The 12,224-nt window shown below is 43.5% G+C and overlaps 1 protein-coding gene across 1 annotated transcript; it reads right to left on the reverse strand.

The window, feature by feature from the left end:
• Window positions 1–4,325: 4,325 nt before the first annotated feature.
• THOC3 (THO complex subunit 3) lies at window positions 4,326–10,580 on the reverse strand. Its single transcript, XM_035105792.3, has 6 exons — window positions 10,281–10,580; window positions 9,361–9,517; window positions 8,577–8,781; window positions 7,844–8,005; window positions 6,202–6,302; window positions 4,326–5,202 (listed from the first exon to the last, which is right to left on the reverse strand). Exons 1-6 carry the CDS (start codon window positions 10,461–10,463, stop codon window positions 5,039–5,041), a joined length of 972 nt encoding a protein of 323 aa, XP_034961683.1. The 5' UTR covers window positions 10,464–10,580; the 3' UTR covers window positions 4,326–5,038.
• Window positions 10,581–12,224: the final 1,644 nt, after the last annotated feature.

Raw genomic sequence — 12,224 nt, forward strand, 5'->3', positions numbered from 1 at the left:
TCATGCCGATGTGAGAGAAAGAGGAGGCTATGATTGGATTCTCAACCTGACAGATATTCTTGCCCCTCATTCTTGCCTCATTCTTTACCTCATTCTTTCCCCTAGCTTTCAGCCACATGATAGTGACACCATATATGGCAGGGCCGGGAGACTATTTTCTGCCTCAGGGCCATATTCCCTTCTAGGTCACATGCCAGTGGGGGGGGGGGCTAGAGGAAAGCATGTATAGAGCAGCAAGTGGAACAGACTAGTTTCTATGTGTCCTCCCACACCTGTCTCTATCCCTCATCCAAACAAACCAGAGGCATTACTAGGGTTCAAGAATACATTCCAGCCAGGAAAAAAAAGCACTTCAGGTTCAGAGCAAGGGCTGTCCCATGGAGCAAGCTTGTTTCCTCCTGCTCCGGAGGGTAGGACCCAGAACAATGGATTCAAGTTACAAGAAAGAAGATTCTGAATGAACATCAGGAGGAAGTTACTGACAATTAAGAGCCGTTTGACAGTGGAACAGGCTCCCTCTGGCGGTTGTGGGCTCTCCTTCATTAGAGGATTTTAAGCAGAGTTTGGATGGCCATCTGTCACAGATGATTTAGCTGAGATTCCTGCACTGCACTGGCTATGGCTAGATGACCCTCAGGGTCCCATCCAGCTCAACAATTCTATGATTCTGGGATTCTATAACACTGGTGCAGTTTTTCGCCAGTGCTACTTTTCTAGAAAAAGGTGTCAGAACCCACCATGAACGCCTCCCTTGTTCTCTGAGAATGGCAATGGCGCCCACCTGAGAGGTGCCAGAACTGAGTTCCAGCGAGTTCTGGCTGAAAAAAAGCCCTGATTTTCCCTCTGCTAATTAAAAGTTTTTTTTCACATGTACCAGTATCTTGCTTTATTCAAGTCTGTAAGCATTTCTACTTTCTTTGCTTTCCTGGATTGGAAGGCAAAAGTTTCTTCCCAGTAACAATACCTGCTGGTGCAAAACTGGAAAAGGATAGCCCATGCATTCTGGAACACTTTTCAACAGACACTACTTATTCTTGGGACAGGAATAGGTTTTTATTTTTCTTTCTAATTTCTCTCTTTCCTTTCTTTATGTTGGTGATCATATGTGTCTTATATTGAAAAATTTGTTATAGAATATTGATTCTTAACCATTTGTAAGTATGTTCCCATGTGACTTACAGGGGAATCTCCAAATCCCTATCAACATGCAGAACATTATGTTGTGGCAATGTGGTCTATGTTCATATCAACAATTGCTTAAGTTCAGTAAAAACTCAACATGCTGGAACTTCTACATCAATTGAAAGATTTAAAAGGGTATAAGGCTCCTGTCTGAAGAGGACAAAATATGCTTACTCTGGCCTAAACCATTTATTTCCATGAACACCACCAAACAGCACACTCCTTGCATGCAGAAGATTTCAGGTTCCAAGTAAAGCATCTTTGCCAGTTAAAGGGCTGGCAAAGACCTCTGTGTGAAATGTTGGACAGCTGCTGCCAGTCAGAGAAGAGAATACTGGGCTAGATGGACCTTTGGTCTCTCTCAGCATAAGGTGTGCTTCCTATGTTCATAAGTCAAAAGTGGGGAGCCTGTGGCCCTCCACATATTGTTGATTCCAACTCCAATCAGCCCCAACTGGCCTGACCAATATGGTCAGTTGTAGTCTAATTCCTCCCCAGATGCTGCTGTACTCCCAACTCCCATCAACCAACCCAAGCTAGCATGGCCAGTGAAAAAGGATGATGGGAGCTGTAGTTCGTTCAGCAACATCTAGGGGCGGCACAGATTCATTAAAGGGGCGTCCATGCTGAAAGCGCTGCTGTTGGTGAGCACGAAGCAAATAAGGGAATGCAGAATCTCTTCGCCGAATGATATCCTTTGAGAAGAATGGTGCTCTTGTGCATTAAGAAGGCTGTGACTAATGCAGGTTTGCCCTCATGAATAATGCCTACAGGAGTCCCATTTGTCTTGACCCACCTGAACACAGAAGAAAAGCTGTGCAGGAGGAGGGGGAGGCATAAACACTGGGTGCCTAAGCTTGGTATGAAGCTCCCTTAGCCTTGTGTTTACTTGCAAGTTCCCCAGGGGCAGCACTATAGGCTGGGGGAAGACAATGGGAGCTGATTGCTGCAAGGACTAAGGCAGCAGAGCCAGAGAGGATAATACGGTAGCAGCTCTTTGGTCTGGAGGGCTCAGCCCTGCTTGGAATAGAATTAAGTAATCGCTATGATTAGTGCCATGGAGAGGAATAGAAGACAGGTCGCCTGCTGAGAATCCCGGCAGGCTTCTGGACAGAGCTGGAACTGTAGCAGCCCAGGGCATCTCTCTACATCCCCACCCAGTCAGTCTACAGCTTGCCATCCCCCTGCTGCCTCTCTTGTGCCATAACAATGTCATCGGTATAGATCAGGCATTTTTTAAAGACTAGATGAATTCATAGAGGGGAAGTTTATAACAATTAGCTACAGTAATATAATCGACCAAACTGCAGGAGGCAGTGCAAGACAGGAGTGCCTAGCGTGCTCTGGTCCATGGGGTCACGAAGAGTCGGACACGGCTAAACGACTAAACAACAACAATATAATTGAACTTCCAGAGTCAGGGGCAGTGTACCTCTCAGCTTGTAAACTTCCCAAAGCATCTGGCTAGCCACTGTTGGGGGACAGAATGTACTGGACTAGATTTAGCCTTTGAGTAGCATAGTAGGGCTCTTCTCATATTCTTGTTGCTACATCCCCACTGATTACAGCAATCCTTGGGAAACCAGCTAATTGAGGAAGTTCATCCATTAGGGATTACCAGCATCCCTGCTCATCCTCAATTCTCCTTTTCTCCTGGGCTCATTCTAAGAACTGACAGTCAATAGCCAAGAGCCTTGTCTGATCAAATATGTCTTCAGTAATTGACTACGAAGTGCATTCCATGCAAGTTTATCATCATTCATAATTTTTATGTGTGTCTTATGTGTGATACTAGATGCCTAGCATTTACACAGCCTTTACCTAAAATGTGCCAGTCTCATAGGTATCGTCAGTGCGATTCTAGTCCACTGTTAAAAATTTGAGGTCCTTCAAATGTTGCTGAACTACAAGTCCCCTCATCTCCAATCACTTGCCACGCTGGTTATGAATGATGGGAGGTAGTGTCTAATGACACCAGGAGGACAACAGGTTCCCCAACACAGCTCAAATTGTCCAACCTGTGCCTACCAACCTGGTTTGTCAAGACTAATATTGATCCATGGCAGTTTTAGAGTCCCTAGTAGAGCTTAACTTGTGTGAAACTCTACACTCCATGCAAATCAACTACTTAAGTATTTTAGTGCCCCCATGAATAGGGTGTCTGGTGGATTCCCCCATTCCCTGCAGAGATCTGTTTTCCTTTCAGAAAAATGGCTGGGTAGCAGACTGTGCCAGTGGAGCTTCCTGCAGGCTACAGCATTAGCATCTACATAATTCATGGACTGTAGCCGTTTGATTTCAGCTTTGAAGAGGCTCCAAACAAATCTTACTAATGTAGCAGCTGACCTGCCAGGGAACAATTGGTGCAAAATGGAGAATGGGCTTTAATTGGCCGAGCATTGGGATTGCCAGAATCACTACTTCTTCTACTACTACTAACTAAAGGGTCAAACTGCCCTCCAGTGGAAATAATATGCCAACACAGGCATCATGAAGCTTGGCTCCAGAAAGGACTGCAAATTTGCTGATTAAAAAATGTACAGTACTACAAAAAAAGAATGAATTTGTTATGTTGTGATCTAGGTTCCAGAGTTTCAATCTGAAAATACTCGCTTACCCTTCTCACCATCATTAATAGGATGTTTATGTTCATTTATTTAAAATACTTATATGCTGCCCTTCTTCAAAAATAATTTGAAGGCAATGTTCAATATAAAATAAAAGTATAGGCACCACCAATTAATTAGAGCCCAAACGAAGTGTCACTGCGCATGCATGCACAGCACCAAACCCAGGAGTGACCCGAAAACATCACTAAGCATGTCATTAAAGGGGTGGAAGGAAGCCTTAACCAAGAAGAATGCTGCTGAAGCACCAGCAGCTAGGGTGACTGTGGCAGGAAACCTGAAGGATTAGACCAATTTTTTCTACTTCAGCATCCCAATTTATAGCAGCCAACCAAATGCTTCCAGGAAGCCCCATGCAAAACAAAAACATCCCTAAGTCTGCCTTTCTTTGCACCTTCCAGTTTCATTATGCTGTTCTTCGGAGAAAACAGTGGCACAGAGGGGTATTTTTGCAATTGCATTATTTGTACATCCTGGTAGTTCAATATATTGGCTTTTTAAAAACGACAACACACGACAGGTTTTATGTTTTTATTTACTGAAACAAATTATCCAAAATACAAGAACAGGTTCAAACAAAAAATAACCCTATTCCCGATCCCTTCTCCTTTCATTACCCTAAGGTGCAAAAGGAATGAAAGATACACACACAACCTCCAAAGGAGGCAGATGCCAATTCCTCCAAAGGGAAAGGAGGATTCCAAATGTGACAACAGAAAACAAGCATATTCCCCAGTCTTTCCATCTTTAAGGGAGGCCACAAGTCATGACAATGGCACAGTCACACGGATTTAGAAGGACTGCCTGCTACATCCTGAGAAACTAGAAGGCAGGGATTGTTTTCCTAATTTCACGCACAGCACACAAGACACTCAAATCCATTGGCAGCTGCAGCTTCCTCTTTGCAGCGTAGCTGCCAAGTTTTCCCTTTTCTCGCGAGGAAGCCTATTCAGCATAAGGGAATTTCCCTTAAAAAAAGGGAGAAATTGGCAGCTATGTCTTTGCAGTAAAAAACAATTAATGGCCTAGAAATTGGAGAATTTAGTCAGCCTCTGTGCCTTTTAGAATGGTTGGGCATTTTACAAAAACTTCAAAAAGAAAGCTTTCTAGGCATGGGAATGTCAAGCCATGGTGCTGCTCCTGCTCAAAAATTGGAAAGAGAGAAGCAATGCATACGTGGCCTTGACTAGGAATACCAGGTTACAAATACAGTCCCCGGGAGGTTTCTCTTATGAGTCATTGGGAAGACCAAAGAGCTTCACAGTTCCAGCTTCTCTGCTGCTATCATATTTGCCATCTTTGTCATCGCAGGCGAAGGCCAACAGGGGCCGTTTTGGATGCCAAGCCACAGTGAACGTTGAAGACTCGCACTGCACTTCCCACAGTTTCTCGCCTGAAGTATAAAGACAGAATTAACCCAGGAACCAAGACAAATGCAGCTAGGACACCCTGTCCTTGGCTCACCTCTGTACAAGAATGCCGTTTAATGACTTCCATCAAAGAAGACTTTCAAACCACAATCTTTTTACATAAAATTACAAGTGCAATTCAAAGCTAAAAGCTCTCAACCAGCAAGAACAGAGGAGGGATTTATAAAATACTGGTGGTCCATAAAATTACAGGCACTCTTTTGCTTTGAGAACAAGAAGAGCTTAGGCTAAGGATGGGGCACTTTCTTCACAGGCACATTACATCATGGGCACTCTTCCAAGGGACGTATGCTAGCAGTGGCCACAAAAACAAAAATGGGCAAGGTTCGCGTTAGCAAAAATGAAGCACACAAACACTCATGTTTCCATAGAGTGCACCCACACTCACTCTTCTCGCAGCACCCTAACAATTCTTTTTTCCAGCCTAAGTGATTACGACTCATAAGGTCGGCTTCTTTCAAGCCAAATTGCAGAGTGGGGTTAATTTTGTGTGGGGGTGGGCGTCGCAGCATATAGGAAGGAAAGGCTTATCCCTTCAACCCTCCCCCCACAAATGCCCCTGTGCAGCAAGTAAACTTGAAAGAAGATTTTTGGAGCCTATAAGAGACTATTTTCAATCCTAATTGCTGCAGGGCCTGGATGTCAGGAGGCGAGAACAAATGGGAAGGCCCCATGGGCTGTCAAGTTCCCCACCTCTGGCTGAGACAATATCCTCCCATTCCTGCATGTTCCGCCTGGATTCCCCCAAAGCAGATATGCGTAGCTTTGCCAAGTTTTTAGGTCTAGGAATGGACCAAAAGAAATTTAGGGAACCTCCAGTAGATGACAGGAAAAGTGTAACACACATTGATAGTGAGTGCTTATTCAAAACCAACATGATCTTCATCTGAGTTCATTCCCTAGTACGTGTTTTTAGAATTGCTTTGACTTTCTTGGCAGACGGTGAGAAGAAGAGCACTGACCTGTTTCTACCTCAGCAATGTCAATGAAGTGATCTTCAGAGGCTGAAGCCAGCATCTTCCCATCATGGCTGAAACTCAATGTCCTCACAGGCCAGTCGAGCCTGAAATATAGCAGCAAATGAAATAAGGGCCGGGGGTGAGAAGACAGATACCAGTCAGATGTCTCTTGGAACCATGAAAATAGCACCAAAAGCCAAGAACTCTCCCTCTTTATTTCTTCCTAGCAACAGGGAGAAAAATACTGCCATTGGGTATGGCAGTTCTATTTAGTCACCATCATGCTGTTGATAAAGCAATCCTCCATTAATTTGTCTAATCCCCCCATTTAATGCTAAGCCAGAGGCCATAATATCTTGCGGTAACAAACGTACATTAATTACTACACTCACACACACACTCACATACAGTATACGGTACATATACATAGCTACACACAGTCTGTAATTTCTCTGACTTTTCTGCCAATAGATTGTGTTAGCCAGAGTTAAAGTATTAGGAAAGGCATAAAATTTTCTCCTCTCTTCTCAGGCCACACCACTTATTTTTATTTTGTTTCCACTTATTTTAAGTTACATGTAAAATAATAAATATTCTTGATCTTGAACATGTCCTCCTTACTCTTTTTTGTTCACCATATTCCATATGAGGCTGCACATCTAGCAGTTATATGAGCCATTTAATATTCAACTGCTTTCCTAATAATCCTCCAAGCTTGCTTTTCCCATTGTCACTCAGGTTGGATAGAAAATCATGATTTTTTAAAAGGGTGGGAAATTGATTTCTACCCACAATAAAATACTGTATGGGTTGTATCCAACTTAATCACAACATGCGCATAACAACTTCCAGAAGTACATCAGATAAAAAGACTGAGTTAAAGGCTGCTTTACTATGTAAACAAAAAAAATGACCCATGGCAAAATTCTGACTTTTAAAGTTAAGCATTGGAAATCACAGTGACAATACTATCCATGTACCCACCCAACTACTAGAACTTTGCAGTAAGTTAAGTACTGTACTCAAATTATTAGATTATTTATTAAATTATTGTTACTAAACACTGAGAAAGACAGTATCTTTACAAGTCATTGCTTATATAAATGTAAAAAAAAGGTTTGAACAAAAATCTGTCTCTTATATCCACAAAGATGTTATGAACTTTAGAAGCAAAGTTTTTGGATTATGCTCATAGATTGTATAAAAGCTCAGCTTAGTTTGAGCAGTGTGTTTTACAATACAGTAACTGGATAGCATATCTGCTTGATCAGGAAAAATGTGAATTTTAAAATAAAAACAACTTATTTAAATCCAATGCTTTATAAACTTGTCTTTTTTTCTTAGTGATTTAAATTACCTTGATATAAATCAGTCTACCCTGCCAAGGAAGCAAACTGAATTGACATTTTCATAGATCAATCATGACCTCCTCCCGCTCAATCTTCCAAACATGGAAAGATCTATCATGACCTCCTCCAGTTCAATTTTTTCCAAGAGCAACAGCCCATTCAGAGCACTTCAGTGTACAAGTGGTTAAGAATTATTTATCCAATCTACATACCTAGCTGCAGGAGTGCAAAATAAGGTATGGTGTACTTTTTGACAACCCCTAGGGTCATTAAGTTCACAGATCAAGGTAACTCACCTAGAAAAGCATCGCACGCATACAAGCTCATCCACATCCCAGAGGCTAACCAATGCATCAGCACTTCCTGTAGCAAAATACTTGCCCGTTGGGTCAAATTTTATACAGATGCAGTTTGAAGGATGGGCATTAATTGACTGGATGAGCTTCAGCTCTGGGTAGCTGTAGAAAATTAAAGAAATGAAGTTGGAGTGAGGTTGGGGAGGAAACAGCTATGTAACATCTAGAAATGTCTTCTTACTGGTCACAAAATGGAAGCTAAAACCTGCTTGTATAGTAGAGACAACAAAAGTTGCTCAGTCGAGGGAGGTTTTGTGGCAGTTGTAAGTCACTGAATAATAACAACAGGAATAACACAATTTTTTTTGTATTCCACTTACAGAGTTCCCCGCAGGAATATGAGGTCATTTAAGAGGTATCCAAACGACAGATTTAGATGTCCAATTTAAAGGGAATGACAGATATAGAGGGAAGGCACAAAACTACTTCTTTTACATTGACTGGAATAGGGATAAGGCCGTAGGTCTGTACCAACCAACCAAAGGTATGAGCTGGGACACAGGGTGGCATCAGGGAAGAGTTCATACTTATTGTGCCTCTATGATGGGGAAACCTCTGGTCCTTAGGCCTAAGTAGGTCCATGAGGCAGTTTTCCCTCAGATACCCCACAAGTATTTTTCCCCACAGCCAACTCACTTGCTGCCCTTCCCAGTAAAGGCCATGGTGAGGGTACCTGAGGATGTTGATGCAACCGTTGCCATTGGTGAGGAAGAACATGTTGTTGTCATTGTTCCAAGAGATCTCATTCACCTCAAACTTGAACTGTTCCTCAGCTTTGGACCGATATGTTTTAGCATCAATGAAAGTGACCACATCATCCTTGTTCCCTACTGCAATAGTCTGTCCGTCGGGGCTCCAACAAATGTTAATATTCTCTCCTGTAAAAGTGAGGAAGGGGCAATTGAACCTACTGAATTCCTTCCCGGGGCAGGAGCAGTTCAGTCAACACACAAACTCCTGCATTTTTAAGCCAAGAACTTCTAACATAATCACGTATACCCAGCCCTATAAAATGCAGCTTATCTACCTATACTCTCTTCGCCAGAGATATGGAGCCTGTGGCCCTCCAATTACTGTTGGTCTCCAACTACCAGTCCCACGCAGCTCAAAATAGCTGCATTATAAACACCATTAAGAATCTCATCCCCCGCTCAACCCTCTAAATGGTTTCTAGTGGTACTGATAAAACGGTATCTATAAGTTATACCTTCAATTAATGCTTTTGAAATACAGTCACAGTACAACTTAATTTCGATCTCAGCCCCTTCATGAGAAACAAAGATGGACCTGGATCATAGAAAAAGAAGGATGGTTTGTGTGGGCTAGGTTGCCAGTGGAGATTGACTGCCTCTCAGTTTCTTGTACTTGCCCCCCATTAAAAGCAGTAAACCCTTGCAAAATACAAAACAAAAGCATATAGGACAGCTTTGTTTTCAGTGAATATTATTGATACCTACCCTTGGTATTCACTGAGGCAATACATTTTGTAGTGCGAACATCCCATATACGGATGGTTTTGTCTCCAGATGCAGTGACAAATAAGTCCGGGTTACTGGGGTGCCAGCACAACTGGTCCACACTGTCTCCATGGCCACGGTAATTATTCTCCTTCACCTAGGGAAAACAGTAAAGTTCTAAACTAGTAATCAACACACACACACACACATCCCTCAAAAGGGAAATGTTATGATGACCCTTTGAATTACCGTGCATCTCACAAGCAGCCTAACTAGACTTAATAATCATTCTAAGCACACTATCATCCAAGCCTAAGTGCTCAGTTTTCGGTTCAAACCTCTCTTAGGAATAAGAACTCCAGAAAGACTGGCTGGATCAGACCAATGACCCATCTAGTTCAGCATCCTGTTTTCAAAGTGGCCAACCATATTATAAGCCCAAAAGTAGGACCTTGTGGTTTCCAGCAACGAGTATTCAGAAACATACTGTCTCCAAACATGGAAAGAAGCATGTTAAGTTATCCAATCCTCTCTTAAAGCCATCCATGTTTGCAGCTACCACTATTACTGGGGGCGGATTCCATGGTTTAACTATGTGATGTGAAGGAGCACTTTCTTCTGTCTTCTCCCATTCAGTTTCAGTGGATCCCCAGGACTTCCAGTGTGTTATGAGAGATGGTATCTACTTTCTCCATGCCACGCATAGTTTTATGCACTCCTTTCATGCCACCTCTAAACCAAAAAAGCCCTAAATGCGTCGACTTTTCCTCACGTATCCCAGAGATCCATATGCTGGGGAGCGAAGTCACCACTGCTAGGCGCCCAAGTGAGCAGGATTCACCCCAGCCTCCGGCCGTGGCAACTGGTCTCTCTACTCCTCCTTATTTCCCCGCCTGGCAAAGGGCACCCCCAGCACTGACCAGCCGGTCCTTGTCGAGCACGAAGACGCTGGCGGTCTTGTCGAAGGAGCCGGAAGCGAGGCGGCGGCCGCAGCAGCTCCAAGCCACCGAGTGGACCTTGGCCACGTGCGCGGGGAACTCGCGGATGCGCGTGTTGGCCCGGAACAGCTCCTGCATAGACTGCACGTACGGGGAGAGCGCCATGGCAACCGGGACCAACCGAAGCGGGCGGAGCTGGCGGTGGCGGCAGCGTTCCCTTCCGGGTAACAAAGGCAGCGCTTCCGTTGCCTTACGAGCCCTGTTCTGCGAGAGATGCGCTGGGAGGAAACTCGGCGCGCGGACACCGCGCGCGTGCATTCAGTACGCAGGCGCAGCGGGGCTGAATTTTTAATAAATGAAACGGACATGAATGGAAGAAAATCCCTTGTGCTTTGACAGAAATATTTTTGTGGCAAGAATCGACCCTCACTGACTGCTGTGACAGGATGGTGAAGATAAATAAATAGATAGATAAGATAAGATAAGATAAGAGTGCTTTTTTAAAGGGGTACTCTCATTTTTCTTCGCGCTGGATAGATAGATACAGTATGAAGAAAGAAAATAGTTGCTGGGTGTGCAAAGGGAAAAGCCGAGAATTTAACTGACAAGTTTGATTTTTAAATTTTCTAAATAAGAGTTTCATAGGAGAAGAATCTTATGTACGCCTCTTCTCCATCCAAGCGATACTGCCCCACTGGTAGAATAGGATGAATCTGATGAAGTGTGCATGCACACGAAAGCTCATACCAAAATAAAAACTTAGTTGGTCTTTAAGGTGCTACTGAAGGAATTTTTTTATTTTGGTAGAATAGGAGACATTGCTTCTCTGCCTGTTCCCCACCCCCACCCCACCCCAAGATGGCATGATTTGTGATGAGAGTGAGACCGTAATTGGTTTAGTTACAGGTAGGTAGTCATGTTGGTCTGCCGTAGTCTAAACAAAATTTAAAAAATCCTTCCAGTAGCACCTTAGACACCAAGTAAGTTTTGTCATTTGGTATGAGCTTTCGTGTGCATGTCATACCAATGACAAACTTAGTTGGTCTCTAAGCTGCTACTGGAAGGAATTTTTTAATTTTGTTTCGTAATTGGGTTAGTTGTTGGAAGGATCTGTGGGAAAGAGAAGCGCGTGCATGGCCAGATAAAGAAAAAGATTTGCTTGCTGAGCTTATCTCTTGTTGTTGTTTAGTCGGTTCCAACTCTTCGTGACCCCATAGACCAGAGCATGCCATGCACTCCTGTCTTCCACTGCCTCCCGCAGTTTGGTCAGACTCATGTAGGTAGTTTCGAGAACACTGTCCAACCATCTCATCCTCTGTGCCCTCCTTGTGCCCTGTTCTCCTTGTGCCCTCCATCTTTCCCAACATCAGGGTCTTTTCCAGGGAGTCTTCTCTTCTCATGAGGTGGCCAAAGTATTGGAGCCTCAGCTTCACGATCTGTCCTTCCAGTGAGCACTCAGAGCTGATTTCCTTCAGAATGCATAGGTTTGATCTTCTTGCAGTCCATGGGACTCTCAAGAGTCTCCTCCAGCACCATTATTAAAAAGCATCAATTATTTGGCTATCAGCCTTCTTTATGGTCCAGCTCTCACTTCCATATATCACAACTGGGAAAACCATAGCTTTAACTATACGGACCTTTGTCAGCAAGGTGATGTCTCTGCTTTTTAAGATGCTGTCTAGGTTTGTCATTGCTTTTCTCCCAAGAAGCAGGCATCCTTTAATTTCGTGACTGCTGTCACCATCTGCTGTGATCATGGAACCCAATAGAGTCAAATCTCTCACTGCCTCCACTTCTTCCCCTTCTGCCAGGAGGTGATGGGACCAGTGGCCATGATCTTAGTTTTTTTGATATCGAGCTTCAGACCGTATTTTGTGCTTTCCTCTTTCACCCTCATTAAAAGGTTCTTTAATTCCTCCTCACTTT

Source organism: Zootoca vivipara, chromosome 2 (genome assembly GCF_965207765.1).
Source record: "Zootoca vivipara chromosome 2, rZooViv2.hap1.1, whole genome shotgun sequence".
Lineage (NCBI taxonomy): Eukaryota > Metazoa > Chordata > Lepidosauria > Squamata > Lacertidae > Zootoca > Zootoca vivipara.

Bases quoted from the DNA above. Each gene is read 5' to 3' on its own strand.
- THOC3 (XM_035105792.3), bottom strand. From the start codon at position 10,463: ATGGCGCTCTCCCCGTACGTGCAGTCTATGCAGGAGCTGTTCCGGGCC. The intron at 8,782-9,360 runs GTAGGTATCAAT...TCACTTTTACAG, and splicing joins TGCCTCAGTGAATACCAAGG to GAGAGAATATTAACATTTGT. The intron at 8,006-8,576 runs GTACCCTCACCA...AATTTTCTACAG, and splicing joins GGTTGCATCAACATCCTCAG to CTACCCAGAGCTGAAGCTCA.